Source organism: Stegostoma tigrinum, chromosome 1 (genome assembly GCF_030684315.1).
Source record: "Stegostoma tigrinum isolate sSteTig4 chromosome 1, sSteTig4.hap1, whole genome shotgun sequence".
Lineage (NCBI taxonomy): Eukaryota > Metazoa > Chordata > Chondrichthyes > Orectolobiformes > Stegostomatidae > Stegostoma > Stegostoma tigrinum.
In genome coordinates this window covers 74,831,760-74,855,574 of record NC_081354.1, presented here as the reverse complement: position 1 = coordinate 74,855,574, position 23,815 = coordinate 74,831,760, and the positions used below count along the sequence as shown (strand labels likewise).

The following is a 23,815-nucleotide window of genomic DNA, read 5'->3' as shown; positions in this document are numbered from 1 at the left end:
AATGAATAACTTCAAATTTTCCCAAATTATGCTCCTTCTGCGAGATTTTGCCCACCCACTCAACCTCACTTTTTGAGCTGCATCCTTGTGACGTTCTCATCACAACATACTTTTCTCCCAAATTTAGTGTAATTTTCAGATTTGGCTTTCATGTCTCATCTAAATCATTGGCATAAATTTTAAAACAGTGAGGCCCCAGCTTGGACCCCTTTGGGCTCCACTCATCACATTCTGTCAATCAGAAAATGACCTATTGATATAAACTCTCTGTTTACTGCCAGCCAGTAGCAGCAGTGTGTACCATCTATGAGATGCACTGCAAAAATTCACCAAAGATCCTTAGACAGCACCTTCCAAGCCCACGACCACTTCCATCTGGAAGGCTAAGGTCACAGATACAGAGGAGCACCAACATCTGCAAGTTCCACTCCAAGTCAATGATCATTCTGATTTGAAAATATACCATGGTTCCTTTTCTGTTGCTGGGTCAATATCTCGGAATTCCCTCCCTAAGGGCATTGTGGGTCAACCTACAACAGGGGTACTGCAGCGGTTCAAGAAGGCAGCTCATCACCCCCTTCTCAAGGGCAACTAGAGATGACAAATAAATGCTGGCCAGCCAGCGACACCCACATCCCATGAGTGAATAAAAAAGCAAGCCAATCTTCTATCCTTGCTAATATATAATGTCTTACACCATGAACTCCTATTATGTGCAATAGTCTTTTATGTGGCATTTTGCGAAAAAACTTTCTGGAGATACCAGTACAGAGTATAAAGCAGCTACAGGTCCCTTTTTTATCTACAGTATGTGTTAGTCCTTCAAAGAAATCCAATATAAGCAAAAATTTCACTTTCACAAGAGCATACTGATTCCTCCCGAATTCTTTGGAATTTTCTAAGTGCTAAGCTATAACCTTTTCAATGATCTTACAAGACCCTGGATTGAAGTCCATCAGGACTGACCAAATATCAGACTGCAAGCCCATTGGTTTGCTTAGTATCTCTTCTATAGTGATTGAAATTTCATCTAAATTCCCCCTCCCTTCCACTTCCTGATTTCTATCTGTTACTGGAATGGCTTTTTTGTATCCTCTACAATGAAAGTAGGATGTAAAGAGTTATTTACTTCATCTGCTATTTCCTCATTATCTACTACTACCTCACCAAAGACACGATCTTGAGGATAAAAATTCACTTTTATTTACTCTTTTCCTTTACAAATACCTGTAGAAACTCTTTATAACTATTTTTGTATTTCTGGTTAGCTTCTTCTTATCCTCTAATTTCATCCTCCTAATTAAACTTTTTGTCATCTTCTGCCATTCTTGATATTCTGCCCAATCACCTGACCTGCACGCGTCTTTGCACAATGATACACTTCTTCCTTAAGTTGACGCTTTGCTTAACATTTTTAGTTAACCATAGATGTTAGGTCCTTCCCTGAGCATCTTCCTGTTTAGTAGGGTGTAGTATCCCGATTATTCTTAAATATCTCTTAAATGGCTACCACAGCTTCTCTATTGATCGGATAACCTAGTATCCCAGTTCAATTCACCTAGCTCAGCCTTCACGCCCACACAGCTTCTCGTATTTATATTTATAATACTGATCTTAGACCCACTCTTCTCTCTTTCAAACTGAATGCCAAACTGAATCATATTGTACTCACTGTTACCTCATGTTGTCTTTACCCTGAGGTCATTAATTAATCCTGTCACATTACGCAATATTAAATTTACTACAGCCCTCTATCGAGAGAGAGAGAGAGAGAGAGAAAGAGAGAGAGACAATTTATTAAACTCTTCCTCCAGGCTACCACTGCCAATCTGACTTTTTCAGTTTCTATCAATATTAGACTGACGCATGATTTTTGCTGTCTCTTTAACAAATTGTGAAAGAAGTTTAAAAAAAAGGGCAGGACTGAATAGCAACAAAACGAAATGTTATTGAGCATGCTGAGATAATAAATGTGTATCCTATATCTGTTTTCACAAACTAAGCTGATGAAAGTGAGATAGAGACAGTAACCAATAAAAATAAAAGGAGTAGAGGGCACTCAGAATTACGAAGTCATCTAAAAAAGAGAGGATTTAATCAAAGTTACAAAGAGAATCTATGCTGTAGTTAGAAGGATTTCTGACCATAGTTTTTCAATCATTTTTGGATATGAAAGTGGTACCAGGAGATTAGTGCTTTGCAAATGGAGGTGGGGGATGTACCTGGCCAGTAGAGGCCAGTGAGTATATTGGTAGCGAGAAATTTAACAGACATCACAGAGTCATAGAATAAGACAGTATGGAAACAGACCCTTCGGTCCAACTCATCTATGCCAACCAGATATCCTAAACTAATCTAGTCCTATTTGCCAACATTTGACCCATATCCCTCCGAATCCTTTCTATTGATATACCCATCCAGGCGCCTGTTAAATGTAGAATTATACAAGTATCTGCCACTTGCTCTGGCAGCTCATTCCATACACCTCTGTGTGAAGATGTTACCCTTCAGGTTTTTAAAAAAATCTTTCTCCTCACGCCTAAAACCTATGCCCTCTAATTTTGGACTTCCTCACACTAGCTATTCATGTATCCATGCCCCTCACGATTTTATCAACCTGTATAAAGGTCACTCCCTCAGCCTCGAGGGAAAAAAGCCCCAGCCTGTTCAGTTGCACCCTCTAGCTCAAACCCTCCAGTCCCAGCTACATTTACATCCTTGTAAATCTTTTCTGCACCCCCTCAAGTTTAACAACACCTGTCCTATGGAAGGGTGACCAGAATGGTATGCAGCATTCCAAAACTGGCCTCATTTTCCAGGATAAAATTATTTCATCCATGGATTAAGGAGGTCATTCCGTACTGTAAACATCTCCGAGTCTATGAGAATGATGGTCAGACAGCACATACATAATGACATATCTGACAAAGCTGATTGAATTCACAACATTTAAAAGTCATTCTGTACTGTTTCATAATGCATTTTTATAATGTATTTCAAATACAGGAAGTCCCTGGGTTGCGAATGGGTTCTGTTCTTCAGTATATTCACAAGTCAATTTGTACACAATTTGGAACACAATACAGATCAATATAAAATAGCTATTTGTTAAGTATGGGGGAATGGTCATGTGTCAGACCTTTGAAATGAACATGAATACACCCGGTATGGGATCTCGTTCATAAGAACAAGCTTTCATAAGTCAGACATTTATAAATCAGCAACCCTTGTATAAGGGATTAACAGGATGAAGATAACTCGAGCACAAAATGGATAAGAACTAGGAGGCAGAGGGTCCTGGTGAATGGGTGTTTTTCTGACTGGAAAGAGCAGCACCCCAAGATTAGTATTAGCATCATTGATTTCCTTGTTATAATAATAAATGACCTAGATTTGGAAATGCTGTGAAATTCAACTATGAAATTTGCATTCTACATGAACCTTGGCAACATAGCAGAAGGTGAGCAGGAGATTTGCAGACTTCAGAAAGATATCAACACAGTCTGGTGAGATAGACAGGTACAATGTAGAATGGAATATAATGTTGATATGCATGAAATATTGCTTTTTAGGAGAAAGATGATGGAGAGGCAAAATAATCTAAATGATTCTAATTTGGGTGGGATGTAAAATCAGACAGAACTGAGTGCATTGACAAATCTTTGAAGGTAGCAACACCAGTTGATAAACTACTTTAGAAACTGAATGGAATATTTAGCTTCTAAATAAGGGTATTGAATACAAAAACAACAAAGTCATGCTAAACATTTACAAATCACGGATTTGTACTCAGCTGGAGTATTGTATAAACCGTGGGTGCAATTAGGGGAAGAATATCCGTGTTTAGAAAGGATACAGACGAGGTTCTCTACAATACAGGAGCTGATGAGTGGAAGTTATAGGAGCTAGGTTCAGTTTCTTCAGTAGGAAGTAGTAAAAGGTAAACAGACACATAAGAGAGATGTTCAATGTTATAAGGTACTGCATACCGGGGAGTAATTGTTGCCTCTGGCACATAGGTCAGCAATAAGGGACTATGGATTTAAAATCAATGCAAAAGAAGGAGAAGAAAGATGAGGATTTTCATCCTTGAGGCTGGTTGTAGGAGTTACCTTAGTACACCCTCCTAGATTGAACACTGAAGAAGAGATTTGATTGTCTTGGAGGGAGGTAGGTGCACACTGTAGTTAGGCCTGTTAACATTGAAAATATGTGGAGATATTCACAGGGGCTCAGAAATGTGGAGGCAGGCTACTAAATAACCCTGCCTCGGGATGCTTTGAGACTTTAGCTCCATTATAATGGGAAAAAAAACATGAGACTCTCTAATCCTTACTCTGTCAATTCTTAAACAGTCTCCTTGCCCATTCAGACCACCTCATGCCCCTTCATCAACTCCCCCATGCCACTCCATGCCCATCCAACCAATACCCATGGCCTTTCATGTTCCCTAAGCCAGGCTATGTTACTTGCACACCCATTAACCCACAATGCACTGGTGATTATGCAATTGATGGAAGAGATTGGAAAGTCCCAAAATGCATTCTGAGCTAAAAGCCAAGAAATCTATTGGTCTGTTGAAGCAGTTGATTCCAGAAAAAATATGGCAGCTGGGCAGCGCTGTGCAATTGAAAGGAGTAATCAAAGACAACGCTTATTTACAGAAGGGCAAGATTTTTAAAATGGCTGCAATTCCTGTGATTGATATTTGAAACTGAATAATTGACAACTTTTTCATGTTTATTGGCTTGGAGTAAGTGCAAAGTAATTACAAGATGATCTTTTATATTTACCTTATACAGGCTGATGTTAGTATAAAGTCTGTGGCTTTATAGAGCGTACAGTGGATGAATGGGCATGAAAGTACCATAGCCAAGTATGGCACAACAGCAGGGATGGGAGACTGGTGGAAAGGTATAGCTTGATATGAGAGGCATGAGGAGATGGTGAAGGGCATAGTCTTGCACAGGGCACAAAGGCACTTAACCCTCAACATGTTCCCTTTTTGGACAAGTGTTCTTGACCTCTGATGGGCTGTGAATAGTGACTCTTTGAAAGGCTGCCCAATATCATGAAAATTGGGAAGGAGCAGGGCATGGCCGTCCCTGGACACTGCTAGCTCAGGGAATAGATTCTTAACCCAAACCATCCCATGTCTTTAAAGGGCCCTGATGAAAATTATAAACTTCAGGAATAGGGTCAGGAATTCTGGAATCGTGGCTTGATCCCATTTGTAAGTCATCCTGACTGATTGAAAAATCTGGACCATTTTGTCATATAGCATGGCTTTATGATGTGCAACATATTGCTTGGAAATGTTCTGGAAATTGATTTCAGAGGAACATTCAAAATACAATTGGACACATATTCAAGTATAGTCAGTTTGCAGCATTTTGGGACTCAGTTGGACCTGGTTTTAAAGAGCCAGTCCAGGAATGGTGGGAAGAATGATGCTCTTTTAAGCTGTAGGGTCTTAAGTTGCTAAAACCTAATGTTGGGATTGGTCGGTTTTGTAAATCGCAGTTTTCTATTTGTTCGTTCTCTCATCTCAAGCATTCTCCTGTCACTACATGCATCATCCCTGAAATGACTTTATTATTTGCTTCTAGCCCTGGCAAACTTCTGAGAACTTGTTTTCATAGGTCGAGCCAACTGCTTTTACTAGTGCCTATTGGAAAATTACTGAAAGGGAAAGCAGGTAACTCACTCAGGTTTTGTAGCCAAAAGCAAGTAAATGTTGAATTGTAACCCTCGCTTCAAATCAGTCAGTCGTGCTGAATCTAACAAAAAAGTCTCGGCAGTTTACGGTAACATTAGTGCAAACAAAGCCAATGTATTAAATTCGTCTGTCTGTGTGTGAGTGTGATCAAAGCTGTTATTAATTGGCACTGTAACCAATGCTAAGCTGGTATAATTTATTTATTTCTTATTCGCAAGCAAGTGTTTGAAGTTACGAGAAGAATGCCTGTTGTATAATTCCCCAAAGCATGTCTGCCATCATTAAGGCACAAGTTCAGACTGTGATGGAACTGCCTGGACGAATGCAGCCATAACACTACAGGCTGAATCTTACTTTTTAGCTGTGTTAGTTTAGTTGGGTTTCTCGGAAAGTTTCTCTCCGTTAGACCGAGTGAGATCTCACAGCATATCTTACCAGGCATGCCTCATTATCTATCCATCCCGCCCTAAGGCACTCCTCTCACACAATTCTAGCCCCATCCTATCATTTACCATTCCTGCAACACCCGCTATTCATCAGATACATGTTGAAAGAGCAAAATCCATGCCATCTGTAAAAGAATATTGTCCAACCTGACAAGTGTAACTCATCACTGATGATGTATTGGCACACAGCAGCCACTAAGCCACAGCATGCACCGCACACAGCTGGTAATACTGACACTTGCACTCCAGTTTTCTCACTCTAGTCACAGTTTAGTCACCAGATCACACAGTTTGTCTGTCTCTAGAGATATCCTGTCCAAGCACCCTCTCTAAGACACTGCTATTGTGTCCTCAGTACCTGCAGTGGACCCATATCATGTTCCTGTTCACTGGGGGAACATCAAACACAAACAGATAATTCCAAAGATGAGCTTTTACGTACGACCGCCAAAAGCAGGCACAAACAAAATGAATAGTGACTGCAGTCTACCCACAATGCAGACCAGATGCGGGCAGCAGGAACAAAAACAAAGTGCTACAGAAACTCAGCAGATCTGACAGCATCTGCAGACGGAAAGCAGAGTTAAAGTATCAGGTTCAGCAACCCTTTTTCAGAACTGGCATGATGGCCAATGACATTTTTTTTTGCAGTCCATGATGGTGTACTGCACTCAGCTCTCATTGACTGGAATCAGGTGTCATTCAGCTCCTGTCTCACCATGACCTTCACTGTCCCCTGGTCCTGCGAGTTCCTACATGAATGACAACTTCCTCCCCGCGCAGTGTCCTGATCCCTTCTTCTTGGAATACTGCTTCCAATTCCCCCAGTTCCTCCAGGCCAGCACGTCCCTTTGCTGCCTGCTCTAACTGAAGAGAGGATAGCCCAGCAGGATGATGTAGCACACTCTGTCCAGACTCTAATGGACACCAGCCCCCTCCACCTGGCTGAGGATAGGTTGAACAGTGGAGCCACATTTTCAACAGCCCTATTGTCTGCTCTACCACTGCCCTGGTGGAAACATGAGTGACATTCTCCTGGTGCTCCACATCAGTTAGAGGGTTGCACAATGGTGTCATGAGCCAAGGTCACAACCGATATCTTTTCTAACACCTGTAACCAGCCGTGTAAGACCCTGGGCCCTCAAACAAACCAGGTACCAAAGGAGCTGTGCCAGCTGCCAGGGTCGAGGGCACTCACCTTCAGGAAGTGGTAACTTTGATCACAGAATAACCTGAACATTAATCAAAATGATGTGGAGGTGCCAGTGTTTGGCTGGTGTGGACAAGGTCAGGAGTCGGACAACACCAGGTTATAGTCCAACAGGTTTATTTGAAATAACAAGCTTTTGGAGCGCTGCCTCTTTGTCATGTGAAGTGAGAGAGAAGAACATAGACACAGAATGTATATGCAGAGGGATCTAGGGGGAGAGGGATCAAAAGATCATACAAATGGTGTGAGTGGAGTGTTGACAGGCTGAGTAATAGGTCTCTGCAGGTGGCCAAGAGTGTCAGATGGTCTGACTAAAGAGTCAACAGCTGAATGATCGGCAAAAGGATGACCTGTAATCCAGTTAAGTGCGGCAGAGAGATAATGATAAAAATGTAAAAATAAGATGGTACTGGAGACAAACTAAATGAGTGGAATAACATGATAGGTGCAGGAGTCACATGCCAAGGGTCTAACTAAAGTAATAAGTAATCCAAAACTGTACAAACTAATTAAGGTAGAGTGATCATAACAACTTATCAATGCCATAGTCTCAAAACAGGACGGATATACACAGTGCAGAATCGCTGTGAAGAAAACTGATAGCCAAGTTTGGTACCCATGAACCCTGACAGTGACCAGCTCATGCAGACAGGTGATTATGGTCGAGTCCCTGAACAGTGTTGCACTGTGGCCCTGACTGATGATATTGAGAATGATGTTTGTTCTTGCAAAGGGAATGCCACTGTACATCATAGGGTGCTGATTACGTGCCTTCTCATTTTTTGCTGTTAGGTTTTGCTGGAGCACTGCAGCTAGCCTAGGACAGAAATGCGAGTATGAAATGACAACTGAGAGACATTTAGGTCACGCTTGAAGACTGAGTAGCAATGCTCTGTAAAATGATCATGCAGTTTGCGTTTGGACTCTCCAATGCAGAGGCAACTGTATTCTGAGCACTGAATCAGAGCAGAGGCAGGTGTGTAAGGTGTATGGGGTTAAGGTCACATTCGGCTAGGGATCCACATCAACGTTCGCTCTGAACTGTGCACACGCAGAGCCAGGCAGCACTCAGGAATGTGCCATAGAAGGGACAATCAAGCTGCACACAGCAATGTTCCCTTTAAGGTGAGTGCATACACAATCACAACCAATCACAAAAGGACCATGGAGTGCAACAAAGTAGCCATGCACAATGGACAGATGGAAGATGGAACATTGGTCCATGATTGAATCTTGTTCCAATTCCTGAAAACTGGGCAATCACCTTTGGGGAATTTTGGCTTCATTTTGAATTGAGGGCCACCTGGGCTTTCATTCTGGATAAGTGGTAGGAGAGATCTGAGCGTGGGCTGCTATCTCTAGCAAGGACTTCAGTCAGGTCTCTCCAGCATGAAAAGCCAATCATTGTAGTGCGTTGAGTTCCCTTTGGCCTTGCAATCTTATGTCGAGTTAGTGCCAAAGGTCACTAAAATGTAAATCATTTACATCAGGATCCTATATGTTTATAGCCAAATAACACTAATAAGTCATGAGGATAATGTTCCTTTAATGGAAATTCAATTCCGTTTGGGAGCATTGCTAAAAATGGAAACATTCCTAATAAAAAAAATATGCACTGGTCAAGACTGAGCTATCGAATACCTTGATGCCTTCCACTCTGTTGGCATTAGCATTCTATAACTCTTCAGTTACAGGCCATAACTGAACAATCAGCATAAAACATAGTGTGCAACAGAAATTAATATTCAGTGACTGCTAGCATAATTACCCAGGAGGGATTTGTACAGCACAAATTAGAAGGTAATAAAGACTGCGGTAACCAGAATCAAGCCAGTCTGCAAAGATTGTGCCCAAAGGTGGCAAGAAATGAATACTATGACTAATTCAGTCAATTCCACTCTATTATATCAAAGCATACTACTGTGCAAAAACAGGAATGGTGATGGAACAACTCAAACTATTGTACACCTTGAGATCTTCAGCAGGTCATTGTTCCCTTTTGAATGGCCCCTTTACATTCCATCCTGGATGCTTGGGGCTGAACAATGAAAAAAAAATACCGTATGTGATTTATTTTAAAAAAAAGATCTGTTTTTCTAACTCAATTAAATTGAAAATCTGTGATCAGAGATAATGGGAACTGCAGATGCTGGAGAATCTGAGATAACAAAGTGAGGAGCTGGATGAACATAACAGGCCAAGCAGCATCTTAGGACCACAAAGCTGACGTTTCGGGCCTAAACCCTTCATCAGAAAAGGGGGATGGGGAGAGGGAACTGGAATAAATAGGGAGAGAGGGGGAGGCGGATCGAAGATGGATAGAGGAGAAGATAGGTGGGGAGATAGGAAGGGGTAGGTCAGTCCAGGAAGGATGGACAGATCAAGGGGGTGGGATGAGGTTAGTAGGTAGGAAATGGAGGTGCGGCTTGAGGTGGGAGGAGGGGATAGGTGAGAGGAAGAACAGTTTAGGGAGGTGGGGACGAGCTGGGCTAGTTCTGGGATGTAGTGGGGGGAGGGGGATTTTGAAGTCTGCAGCCCAATGGTATCAGTGTTGAACCCTGCAGCCCAATGGTATCAATATGGATTTCACCAGCTTCAAAATCTCCCCTCCCCCCACTGCATCCCAAAACCAGCCCAGCTCATCCCCGCCTCCCTAAACTGTTCTTCCTCTCACCTATCCCCTCCTCCCACCTCAAGCCACACATCCATTTCCTACCTATGAAACTCATCCCGCCCCCTTGACCTGTCCATCCTCCCCGGACTGATCTATCCCCTCCCTATCTCCCCACCTATACTCTCCTCTCCACCCATCTTCTCCTCTATCCATCTTCGGTCCACCTCCCCGTCTCTCCCTATTTATTTCAGAATCCTTTCCCCATCCCCCTTTTCTGATGAAGGGTCTAGGCCCGAAACGTCAGCTTTTGTGCTCCTAAGATGCTGCTTGGCCTGGTGTGTTCATCCAGCTCCACACTTTATTATCTTAAATTGAAGATCTGTTCATTTTATTAGTGTTTGCACTGTTCCTGTGGCCCACGTCTTAAATTACGATAATATTACTGGCAGTTAAGCAGCAATTTGCCGGGATGTGGCTACCATCTCTGTCCAATGGGTTCACTACAGCACTGTCTTTATTTAAAAATACTTTTGTTAGACTTTCCGTTGAGGAAATAATGGAATCAGGAGAGTCATCTTTATTTTACAAAGGATACGAAGAAGCAATAGAATGATGTACTACGATTATATTCTTAAATGATGTAGAGATTGCCAAATAAAAACAGATTTACCAAAGAACTCAATTTTTTTTAAAATAGAAATTTTCTTCTCCTTCTCCAGATAATAATTCATACAAGTGTCCAGATAATCAGCTTTGGTGAATGTTGAGGAATAAATATTGGTCAAGACAGGACAGTAATTCCACAATTCTTGTTCAAATGGTGCAATAGGATGTTTTGTGGCATCAGCGAGAAGGGGGCCTCAATTTAATTTCTCATTTGAAAGACAGTATCTCTAACAATTCAGCATTGTCTCAGTCATGGGCTAAACCATCAGGCAAAATATGAGATAACAAAGTGTAGAGCTGGATGAGCACAGCAGGCCAAGCAACTTTCTGCTCCTGAGATGCTGCTTGGCCTGCTGTGTTCATCCAGCTCTACACATTGTTATCTCAGATTCTCCAGCATCTGCAGTTATAAAATAAATATCTGAATCCTATCCTGTCCAGTTCAGACAGTCAGCAATTTTAAAACAAAATATGTGATGTAATCCTAATAGATGACATCCGGAAGGTCCTTGACATTTTGCTCAAAGGTTTAAAGCCCATGACTTGTGTTTTGACTCCCCTTCTAATAATAATTGCATCTATTTGAAGGCATGTGTACTTTTATATGTACAAACCTCAACCTGCCCCCAAAAATCCTCCATTACAGCCGAGAAGGGTGGGAAAGTCTTGCAGTATAGTAGAAAAGTATGGAGGAGTAGCAGCTATTGGAGAAGAAAAATCTTAATGGCAAATTCAAAGATAATCACCTTAGGAAGCTACAGAATCATAGATAGTACTGCCAGAAAGATTTTATTTCAGAGATTCACCAAATAGTGCCGAAGATTGGACATTCCTGAACAAGGTTTCTTAAACTGGATCCCAAAAAAGAAGCTGAACACGTAAGTACACTTCTGTGCACAACTGGGAGTATAGAAAATGTTATTGGCCTAATGTTTCATTAATTTGAAAAGGTATCTCTAACAAAGTCTTTGACAATTACATCCAAACTAAGAAAATACTTGAAAGGCAAGACTGAAAAAGGGCATGCAGCATCTACCGAAATACATAAATTGTATTTTTAATAATCTCTGCAAAGTTATGGAGTGATATGCCTACAGTGACTTTAAGCCAGAGTTTATAAGATACCAGACATAGGTAGATATTACTGATGAATCTTTGTCAGATTTATTATTGTCCAAAGATGACTAAATCAGGAAAAAATTACTCATATTCTGAAGATCCATTTCTGAAGAAGGGTCTAGGCTCAAAATGTCAGCCTTTCTGCTCCTCTGATGCAGCTTGGCCTGTTGTATTCATCCAGCTCTATACCTTGTTATCTCAAAGTTACTCAGATCGTGGGTGAAGCAGAAAGAAAGTAGACAACCGTAAGTAAAGGTAAAAGTTGACACAGGAGACTTATAGAATCTATTTATTATTTGGGGTACAAAACCAAGACACACTTGTTTATTCTGGACTCACTAAAGCAGTGAGACATAGAATCCCTACAGTGGGGAAACAGGCTCTTCGGCCCAACAAGTCCACACCAAACCTCAGAGCATCCCACCCAACCCCATCCTCATATAACCCACCCAATCTACACATCCCAGAATACTACAGGCAATTTAGCACGGCCAATCCACCTAACCTGTACATCTTTGGACTGTGGGAGGAAACCAGAGCACCCGGAGGAAACCCATGCAGATGGAGGGAGAATGTGCAAACTCCACACAGACAGTCGCCCGATGCTGGAAACAAACCCGGGTCTCTGGTGTTATGAGGCAGTAGTGCTAACCACTGAGCCACCGTGCCGCCCAAAGTAACCTTACAGACTTAAATGGTTCCTAGCTTTTAGACCAATTTCTTACAAAGTTCGTCACTAAGAAAATTTGCCACAGTAGGAAACAGCCAAAGAAAAGCAAAACACCAAAAAGCTACCCATACAAAGAGGTAAATAAGGTAGAACCTTCTCCAAAAGGAGATAAACTCAAGTTTTCCGAATGCAATCTGCGACCCAGACCAAACATTCTCGTATGCAGATGTATATGACAATGGGCAAATAATGTATTTCAAGGCACAGGAGCAAAATCAGAGCCAACAGTAGTTCAACTACACCACGTCCAGAGACAGTGTACATATTATTAGAACTGCTTGTAGCATCTATCTACACACAGGTGACATCAAATCCCGAAACACTGATGTACTTCTGAACCAAAAAGTCTCAATGCTATTCTGTGGGGTGTGCGTTGATCTCAACCATATGCAAAAGGTGGAAAAGGTTAACAACAAAAGAAAAAATCTGATTTGTTTATTCTGGACTCATTAAAATTCTACAAAGACAGCAATAAGAGGAGAAAAACAATTTGCAAAGATCCAAAAGATGCCAAACAAAAAACACCTGCAATACCAGGGATCACACTGACAGCTATAAACAATGGACATACATCATCAGAAGTCCTCCATGAAATAAATATAAGAATTCAAAGGGCCTCCAGTTCAAGAAAGGGCTACAGAGCTGTTTGTCAGGAAGACAGTCCAAGTTAATCGGATCATACACACTAACTACCATGGTTTTAAGTCTGAAGTAAACACATTAAGGGAGATCAGTTGGTGTAAATATAAACATAAAAATCAAATTGAGTAGAAATACAATGATTGAGGCAGAAAAAACTCATGTATAAGTGAATAAAAATGTTAAGATACTTGATAGAGTGAAGCAAGAACTACCCTTGTAAATGACATCATGCGGATTTCATCAGATAAAGAAGGAACTTGTGCTAGACAGACCTGAGGCTACTGTGTTTTCAACATATATGTAATGTTATAATGTAAGCTACATTCATATAATCTGTAAATTAATGCCATTATACAAAAAAAATTGTTTAATAAATAAAACGTTTTCTAGCTGGACCAAAATTTTACACACACACACACACACACACACACACACTTTGATATATATCATCATTACTTATTGTCAGTGGGGCTAAATTCTGGAAACCTCTGTTCAAATACTTTCACTGCATACATTGCAGCAGTTCATCTCAAGGGCCACAAGTGTTGGCCTTGCCAGAAACACCCGCAACCATTTTATTTAAACCTGGGGAAGAGGAGGTCTACAATGAGTCAGTGGGCTCAAGGTTGGATTCTATTCCTGTCAGTGGTCAAGAGAACTGTCAAGTCAGGTAATGCATATTTCTGGGTTTCCTGCAGTGGGATATAATGGAAGTTTCCTGTTTGTTTTGCATGCAACGCAGTGGGAAGGAGCTTGCTTCAAGGACTTGTTGAAATGAGTAGAGCAATCCAAGATGGGCGGTTTAGTTAAACACAAACTTTTGTGCCACCAGAGACCATGGCTGGAATGCTAAATGCCAGTCAATGTCTCAGTATTTTCTCAATTTTCTCAGCTCTCAAATTACTTGCAGCAGATAACACTTTAGTCACAGAACTGCTCTAGAACAGTCTAGTATGAAAGAAAATCTTGAATTTAAAGGCTAGATGGTATATCTCAAACAGGTAGCTGCTATGGTCCCTGCAAAATAAAAAAAACTCACGACCGCTGCAATGTGTAGGTATTTATATATTTATATCTTCCAGATGAAGTTGGGAAACCATGCATTTGTCTTGCCATGCAATCATTCAATGAAATCTTGGCTGATTTCCAACATAACTTCTTACAGCCATCTTTGTCTTATTTTCTTAGTTTAAGATTTCACTCAACAAAAATCCATTAATCTTGGAACTGCAAGTATCTACTATAAACTGTCGTGCGTGGAAGAAAAGTCAAAAGTTCAAAAACGTTGGTGTGGCAAGCAGACATGACATTCTAATTTACAGCAAATCAGTTAACCCTACTTTTTGTCTGAAAACTCATGTACAGGCCCACACTCAGTGTACAAGTCAACTCCCCATCTTTTCTGCTAATAAATGCATGTTCAGGGATAAGCTTGCATTAGAAGTTGACTTTATTTTTTTCAGCTCAAAGGTATACGTTTAACTTTATACTCAGCAGATGGGGCCAAACAGGCAACACTGCTTTCCAAGAAGTTATGTCGGAATTTAAAATACTAAACATAGAAGGCATGGTGACTGATGAACAGAACTGACTTCCCTGGCATCAACATCGGTGGTTCATGACTTATATTTATTGAATAAGTCAACCACATGTTTTAGAAAACGTGCTTGAAGTTTCTAAGTCAATGCATACACCCTGATGTTCCACATTTCTGGGTTATAAATGTGCCCAGTATATCCATGATCTTCAATGCAGTCTGTACTCTTGTAGTCCCAAACTTTGCTTTGACTGTATTTCAATTGGCTTATGATGGTAGTAATAGGAACAGAAATAAGAAGTTCCTGACTATGAGTTACAATAATCCAAAATGAGCTCAACTCATGAAACCTGAAAGGGCAGTTCACTGGAATGACATACAAAAATAACCTGAACTTTTGCGTTCATGCTAGGTTGTTTTCTCATCCCATAGTAGTGTAACCCTTGAGAGATCAGTGTTTGTTTGCTCAGGACATTGTGGAATCTCACTTGGAGCTAGTCTACATATGTCCCTGCCAACATGGTTTGCTTGCTCAGCTCCCCAGGTAAAAAATAACAGGCAAATCCCCAGCTCTCTCAGGAGTTGGCGATGGGGCATGAGTCAGGCAGGCAACTTGTTCTTCTGGAGAAAAGGAACAGTCAATGTTTCAGGTAGAAATCTTCTTCAGGACCTGAGTCCTGAAGGGCTATAGCCAAAATGTTGATTGCTCCTTTCCTCCAGGGGGGGGGCCTGGCTTTCTGTTCTTCCAGCCTCATGTTTGTCTGCCTTGGATTCCAGCATCTGCAGTTTTTCTGTCTCTAAGGCGGCTTGTTCAGTCTGTTATCCTAGGCTACATTTCTTAACGTGGAGCTGGATGAACACAGCAGGACCTTCTAGGAAGGGTCTAAACCCAAAAGCCCTGCTCCTCTGATGCTGCCTGCCCTCTGTGTTCATCCAGTTCCACACCTTGTTATCTCAGACTCCAGCATCGGCAGTTCCTGCTATCTCTGAGTGCATTTCTTAATTGTTGCTTTATCCTGTTTGGAATGGGAGCTGGAGAAGTAAAAAGGGCTGTTATGTCTGCAGTAGCTTTATTGGTGGTTAACTCCTAAGTCAAAAGATGAAGATTTCTTTTGCTATCAGCAACCTGAGAGAAATGGAACTGATTAAAGACATAGAAATTAATCATTACACATGACCCCTGCCATCAAAAACTCCAAAATACACAAGACAAAAAAAAGGACACAATTATATTTAGAATGTATCGTGAGGAATCAAGCGGTTTCTCCCCTAAAGTTTTCTTCTAAAGATTGCTCTAAATACTTGTATTCATTCTATATTCAAATCTATGCCATGCTGCAATATTCTGAGGCCATTACATCCAGAGATGTTGTCACAACAGTTGATTTAGCATTACATAATGGGGCCTATCCTTGAGATAATTTAGCATCTCTGGATATGCATCAGGCACTTTAAAAAAACAAACAAAACCAAAACAAAAAATCCATTACATATACACAAAAACTAATCAATCGTGATCAACAAATGCAAAAAATGTGGTCGTTGCATTCGGCACAACATCTCCACTGGCCATAAGAAATTGGGTAACCTGCATTCTGACTCTGAGCCCAGACTTTCTCAATTAGGCAGGGTCGAATTGGAGGCAGTGTGCAGTTCATTTATTCATGGCTCCCAGAGCCAGCTGACAATTTAAATGACCAGCCACCTCCAATGAAATGGGATTTGGGAGCATGGACAATGGAGATTAGACTAAGTCTGTTCTATTTGTGCTATTACTTGTATGTTGCGAGGGCCCACTGCCTTTGCATTACCCAGTGCCTCCAACTGAGTCTTGATATCACACAGAGTGAATCGAATCAGCTGAAGACTGGCACCTGTAATGCTGGGGACCGCTGGAGGAGGCCAAGATGGATCATCCACTCTGCAGATGCTTCAGCCTTATATTTTGCACTTATGTGCTGGACTCTTCCATGATTGAGGGTGGGGATATTTGTGGAGCCTCTTTTACTAGTGTATGATTTATTTGTTCATCGCCATTCTTGACTGGATACAGCAGGGCCTCAGAGCTTAGATATGATCCACTGTGGGATCGCTTAATTCTTTCTATCATTTGCTGCTTGTGCTGTTTGGCATGCAAGTAGTTCTGTTTGGTGGCTTCACTGGGCTGACACGTTATTTTCAAGTATGCATAGTACTGCTCCTGGCATGCCCTCCTGCAAACTCCACTGAACCAGGGTTGATCCCCTGGCTTGATGGTAATGATTGAGTGGGGGATATGCCGGGCCATGAAGTTACAGATCGTACTGGAGTACAATACTGCTGCTGTCAATGGCCCACAGCGCCTCATTGATGCCCACTCTTGAGTTGCTAGATCTGTTCAAACTTTGTCAATTTAGCATGGTGATAGTGCCACTCAATATGACAGAGGGCATTCTCAATGTGAAAGCAGGTCTTTGTCTCCACAAGGACTGAGTAAGGGTCATTCTTACCAATGCAGTCATGGACAGACGCAATTGCAGCTGGCAGTATGTTTTTCCCTCTTGTTGGTTCAATCACCACTGCTGCAGACCCAGTCTAGCAGCTATGTCTGTAAGGATCCGACAAGCTTGATGAGTAGTACCGTTGTCGAACCACTTTTTGAAATCTCCTAAACCAGAGGACATTTTGCACCCTTATCATCCTCAGTGCTTTCTCCAAGTGTTGCTCAAGTGGAGGACTACTGATTCATCAGCCGAGGGAGGACAGAGCATGGTAGGAGGTTTCCTTGGCTATAGGTAACCTGAAGACGTGAGACTTTATGGGGTCCGCTGCCAATGTTGAGGACTCCCAGGGTAACTCCCTTCTGACTGTATACCACTGTCCCACCACCTCTATTGGGTCTGTCCTGCCAGTGGGGCAGGACATATCCAAGGATGGTGATAGTGGTATCTGGGACACTGTCTGTAATGTATGGTTCCGTGAGTATGGCTACATCAGGCTATAGCTTGACTGTTATGTGAGACGGCTCTCCTAATTTTGACACCAGCTCCCAGAAGTTATTAAAGAGGACTTTTTAGGGTCAAGTGAGGGATATGAGGAGGAGAGGAGCTGTTTATTTTTCCCCTTGAACATGAAACTTTGACCACAGCGTTGGAACCCCAAGTCAGGCGTTTCACCCATCACTGGGCCAGACATGAGAAGTGTGTGGTGGATGCTTTTTTGTTTTGCAAGAGCTTGTGAAGCTTGGATTTCTCCTCCACTTATGTAACAGATGTACGGACTGCGAATCAGGGCCTTTGGTCTGAAGGTCGTCACGGTGAAAATCTGAACCAGAAACTTTCCAAGGAACATCAGCTGCAAAGTGAAAATGGACCCACAAGATAAAATGTTCAAGTCACTCGTAATTTGTTTTTTATTCATGCATGGGATGTGGGTGTTGCTAGCTGGGCTAGCATTTATTGTCAATCCCTAGTTACCATTGACAAGGTGGCCCTTTTGAAGGATATGATTCTCCTTTAGAACTCTGTTGATGATGGTCAAGCCTAGGATCCTACCCCAAGAGACACCTACATTGGTCAAATGCATTGCAGTCAAGGACAGTCACTCTCACCTCACCTCTGGAGTTCAGCTCGTTAGTCCATGTTAAATCCAAGATAATAATGAAATCAGAAACTGAATCATGCTGGTGGAACCCAAATTGAGCACCACCGATTAACTTATTGATGAGCACATGCCACTTTTATAGCCTTACTGACGTTCTTTCCATCACTTTCCTGATGATCAACAGTGCACGAGTGGGGCAGTAATTGGCCAGGTTCTATTTGTCCTGGGTTCTGTGTACAGGGAAAACTGTCACACTGCCAACTAGATGCCAGGATTGTAGCTGTACTGATATTTCTACATGGGTATGGGGAGGCTTCACCCGGAGTAGAATCCATCCCTAACTCAAAAGTCTATTTCAAAGTTCACCACAACCAAAAGACACATTTTATCTTCGGCAAGTTCTATTTAATTTTTATATCATAACCCAGGCTGTCATTTCTGTACAGTGCTGCAGGAAACAGTGTATTATCAGTGATAAGAGATCGCGAACGCGACCGCTGCTGCAGTCACCGCCTCCACCAGCCCAGCTTGTTTCCGCCTCCCTAACCTGTTCTTCCTCTCACCCATCCCTTCCTCCCACCCCAAGCCACACTTCCATCTCCTACCTACTAACCTCATCCCACCTCCTTGACCTGTCTGTCCTCCCTGGACTGACCTATCCCCTGCCCACCTCTCCACCTACACTCTCCTCTCCACCTACCTTCTCCGCTATCCATCTTTGGTCCGCCTCCCCCTCTCTCCCTATTTATTCCAGAACCCTCTCCCCATCCCCCTCTCTGATGAAGGGTCTAGCACGAAATGTCAGCTTTTGTGCTCCTGAGATGCTGCTTGGCCTGCTGTGTTCATCCAGCTTCACACTTGGTTATTGTAGTGCATTATCGGTGTCGGTTTGTTTCAGATGAAATGTTAAACTGAGGTCCCGCCTATCTCGTTAGACATAGAAAATGTTGCGGCATTATTCAGAGACAAACAGGGAGATCTCCTGGCTCTCTGAGCTAATGTTTTACTCACAGATGAAAACCAGTCAGATGGCACTCAAAATGATAACATTTTCTCTCTCTCTGCAGACCTGTTGAGTTTCTCCAGCACACTGTCTTTATTTCAGATTTCCAGCATCAGCAGTATTACGCTTTCACTAAAAACAGTTCACTTGATCATTCTACCATTGCTGTTTGTAAGCAAATGGCCTGCTGTATTACCTACAGTAACTCAGCAACTATATTTCCCGGGTACTTAACTGGCTGCAAGGTGTTTGAGGTTGCAAGTCTTTTTTGCTTCTTTTTTGCTGGAGGCAATTGAAGGTGGAATATTGGCTGCAATTCTTTCTGCCTCATTTTAGTTTGGACTTTGGTCTCTCTGCTGGCCATCTGTGCAGGTAGATAAGGCTTCTATTTAATCTCTCTCTGAAAGAGTGGACCCCTACAATGCAGCACTGGAAGGTCAGCTTTGATTATAGCCTCAAATTGTCAAACCCCATTCAACTTTGCGGGCTTTTTTCAGAAACGAAGCAAGCCATTAATCAAATAACCAACACTTAAAGAATACTTACTCTTCGGAATAAGGAAACCATGGGTCCTTTTTTTTACAGTAACAAAAGCTGGAATTATCAGAGCCAGGTAATTAGTACATTTTTGCTTGGAGCCCATTTGTACAAGGAACCAGGCAGGAGAACATGTAGCAGTTTATAACAGCTTGACTCCAAAGCCAACAGAAGACTTCCCATGTAAATACAAAATAGTGGAAGCTACTTTATGAATGTCACTTTACTTCCTGCTGTAAAATAAATCGACATAAAAACTACAGCTATGTCTCAAGTACACGGAACAGTGGGGGCAGGATTAATGGGATATCTAATGGTTGCCTCCATTTCTGGATGTAATGCAAACCAGGCTATTAGTTACTCTATTGATAAATCAATGCACTGTTGCCCATTTTACACTCCCTTTGAAGCTGAACCTCAACCCCACTTTCTCTACTGTTGTGAGCCATCTTAATGACAATAATTTGCATATAGATAGCACTTGTAACTGAGTAAAAATGTCCAAAGATGCTTTCAAGAACTGGATAACTTTTAACACTGAGCCACAATCAGTGATATTGGGACAGTCAACAAAACATGTTGAAAAGAGGTTTAGTTTAGGGAGTCACCGCTGGAGGAAAGGGAGGCTCCATAAAACAGAGATGTTTATGAAGAACATTCCAGATCTTGGGGCCTCGGCAGCTGGAAGTACAACTGTCATTACTAAAGCAATTAAAATAGGATATGCTCAAGTGTCCAGACTTAAAGGACTGCAGATAACTCAAAAGATTATAGGTTTGGAGGAAGTTCCAGAAATAGAGATGGACTAAGTGATAACAACGCAAGAATGAAAGTTTTACACACCACGCTGAAAACTATTGTAGGTCAGCAGGCATAGGAGTGATGGACAGATAAAATTAGTTTCATGTTAATATATGCGTAGCAGGGTTCTAGTCAAATCAATGTCAGTTATAGCCCTTCTTTCAAAATCTCAACTATCTGGCCTTTGACCTTTCATTTGCCAGAACATTTAGAACATGGGCGGCATGGTGGCTCAGTGCTTAGCACTGCTGCCTCACAGCGCCGGGGACCTGGGTTTAATTCCACCCCCGGGCGACTGTCCGTTTGGAGTTTGCACATTGTCCCCGTGTCTGTGTTCCCTCCAGGTGCTCCGGTTTCCTCCCACAGTCCAAAAATGTGCAGGCTAGGTGGATTGGCCATGCTAAATTGCCTGTAGTGTTCAGGGATGTGTAGTGTAAGTGGGTTATAGGGGGATGAGTCTGGGTGTGAAGCTCCAAGGGTCAGTGTGGACTTGATTCGAAGGGCCTGTTTCCACACTGTAGGGATTTTTTGATTCAATGAATATAACAACATAAAAACAAGGGGCAGGAGCTGGCAATTCAGCCCATCAATCCTGTTTCACTATTCCATACCATCAGGGTTAACCTCATTTTGGCCTCAACTCTACTTTCCTGCTCGCTTTCCATAACCCTTCAGCTCATCACTAATTAAAATCTGCCTATCTCGTCCTTAAATTTAACCAGCGTCCCAATATCTACCACATTCTGGGATTTTGAATTCTACAGATTGATTACCCTTTGAAAGAAGTAATTTCTCTGTATCTCTGTTTTAAATTTGCTATCACTCATCCTAAAATTGTGATCTCTCATTCTAGATTGCCACACATGAGGAAACATCCACTGTGTCTCATTTGTCAATCCCCTTCAGGATCTTATATACCTCAATTAGATCTTGTCTCGTTCTTCCAAACTCCAGAGAGAATAGGCCTAAACTGCTCAACATCTCCTCATAAGGTAAACCTCTCATCTCTGGGATCAATCTAGTGAATCTTCTCTGAACTACCCCCAATACAACTACATCCCTCCTCAATTAAGGGGAACAAAATTATACCAGATAGTATAGATGTAGTCTCACCAATGATTTGTAAAGTTGCAGCAACACTTCCCTATTTTTATATTCTGTTACTTTAGCAAGAAATGTTAAAATTCTATTAGCCTTCCTTCTACCTGATGTACCTGTGCACCAGGTCTGTGATTCATTAAACAGTTACATTTTTGGTCAATAATATCATTCCTTCCAATTTAGAGATAATATGAGTTGCCAATGCTGGAGTCAGAGAAAACACAGTGTGGAGCTGAAAGACCATAGCAGACTAATCAGCATTCTGTGCTCCTCCAGCTGCACACTGTGTTATCTATTCATTCCAACTTTAATGGTCTAATTTCAAATAAAATCATTATACACTTTCACCATCCCAACCTGTACCCAACTACAGCACTCAAATGTCCATCCTTCAGTGTAAGGAACAAACTTGTAGGAGAATGGGAGAAAACTGTTTAACCAATCACCATCAGCCCTGGTTAAGCATTATCAGATTCGATGGTTGGAAATTAAAGTTACTCATTGTTTCAGGATTCAAAGGCAAGGTATCTCGCTGTTTCTTACTCAACTTCAATCTGTCTTTGCAAATCTTAGTTCCCTGGCTCAGCCACCTTCACCCAAAAGTGACTGTGAGGAATTCATAGACCTCTTTGTGATTAAAATGGAGATTATCCAATTGGCAGTCACTCTCACACCCTCTTCTTTCAGTCTAACAGGACAAAATTCCTCAGAATCTGGCCTCTCCCAGTCTTGAACTTGCATCTTTCCCTCAGTTCTCTCCTATCATACCTTCTCTGAGCTCATCTTGTCCCTGAGAGCCAAATTCGTGCTCCCTTGAACTTCTACACTCCATCCAGTTTCCCTCCTGGCATGTTTGTGTATGTTATTAACAAGTAATTGTACAATTGCAAGATCACCTATTTACACCTTCATAGCATTGCTCAAATTCACCTGAAGCTATTCAGGCCGTTGCTTATTCTAAGCTTGACTATTCTAATGCGCTCATGGCTGGTCTCCCACATTCAACCCCATTATTTGATGTAATTCTACTATCTACTGCCCATGTTAATTTTTAGCAAGTTCCAGTCCCACATCATTGCTGTACTCACTGAACCACACTGGCTCTGAGTTAAGCAATATCTTGATTTTAAAATGTTCATCCATATTTTTTCCCCTCCACCCCTCCATAAATGGCGGAGTGGACTTGATGGGCCGAAAGGCCTTACTTCCACTCCTATGTCTTATGGTCTTATCTCTAATACTCCCTAGCACCATGACCGTATGAAAAATCTTTTCCTCTGATTCTATCACCTTGAGCATCCTTGATTTTAATTGTTCCGCTATATGGATTAGGTTAGGTTGCTTAGGCACTAAACTCTGGCATACTGTCTTTTCTCTACTCCCCTTATTTGCTTCACTTTCCTCCTTTAAGGTACTGCTTAGGTTCTACATCCTTGAACAAGCTCCATTTTCTATTGAGGTGAGTTGCAGATCGACAGCAGAATCAAGTAGGAAAGCTCTACTGCAGAATTCATAAGCATCATCACAACAGTATAACTCAATATACTACGATGTTTCATAGGGCTGTGAAGTTGATGTAAATGGAGCCCCCAGGTCTGGTGGCTCCCAATAATTTTTCACTTTCCATTTAGCTGTTAGTAAATCTGGGAACACAAGGCCAAAAGACTTTGCCCTAAAGTATTTACAGCCGAGCAGCTGAAAACGCCAAGTTTACCTCCACCGAAAGGAGCCCAAATCACTCTGCGAATGGTCTTCACCCAGTCTTCCATATCATTCTGTGCACTGGCCATGAGGAGATAGGTTTCATGATTAGCGGTCATCCGATCACGATCTCCACCTGAAAGACACAACACAGCAGTGACATCCACAGGGAAACCATTTGAATGATTCAGGGTGAGTAAATCTTTTATCAGAACCCTGCTACAAACAAACAGCTTATTTGCTGGTTCTCCAAAGAAATTAGGGCTGTGAATGCTGTTGTGTTCAAAAACACATGGAGGACAGGTGACAGAATCTCTCTAACATGCTTTATCACCGTGACGCCCTGTCAATGGCTGAGAACCATATTAATACATCTATGTCCAAGTGAAAAGGGGTGTCCAATTTGG

General features: G+C 41.8%; 1 protein-coding gene across 12 annotated transcripts in view; it reads right to left on the bottom strand.

Annotated features, from left to right (window-relative positions):
• Positions 1 to 23,815, bottom strand: part of arhgap24 (Rho GTPase activating protein 24) — a 451,915-nt gene that overhangs the window by 55,014 nt on the left and 373,086 nt on the right. For all 12 annotated transcript variants that reach the window (XM_059646319.1, XM_048546224.2, XM_059646296.1 and 9 more), the window contains one exon: positions 23,422 to 23,544. In XM_059646319.1, the coding sequence (XP_059502302.1) occupies positions 23,422 to 23,527 (106 nt within the window). In that variant the 5' untranslated portion in view covers positions 23,528 to 23,544. The remainder of the gene's footprint in view (positions 1 to 23,421; positions 23,545 to 23,815) is intronic.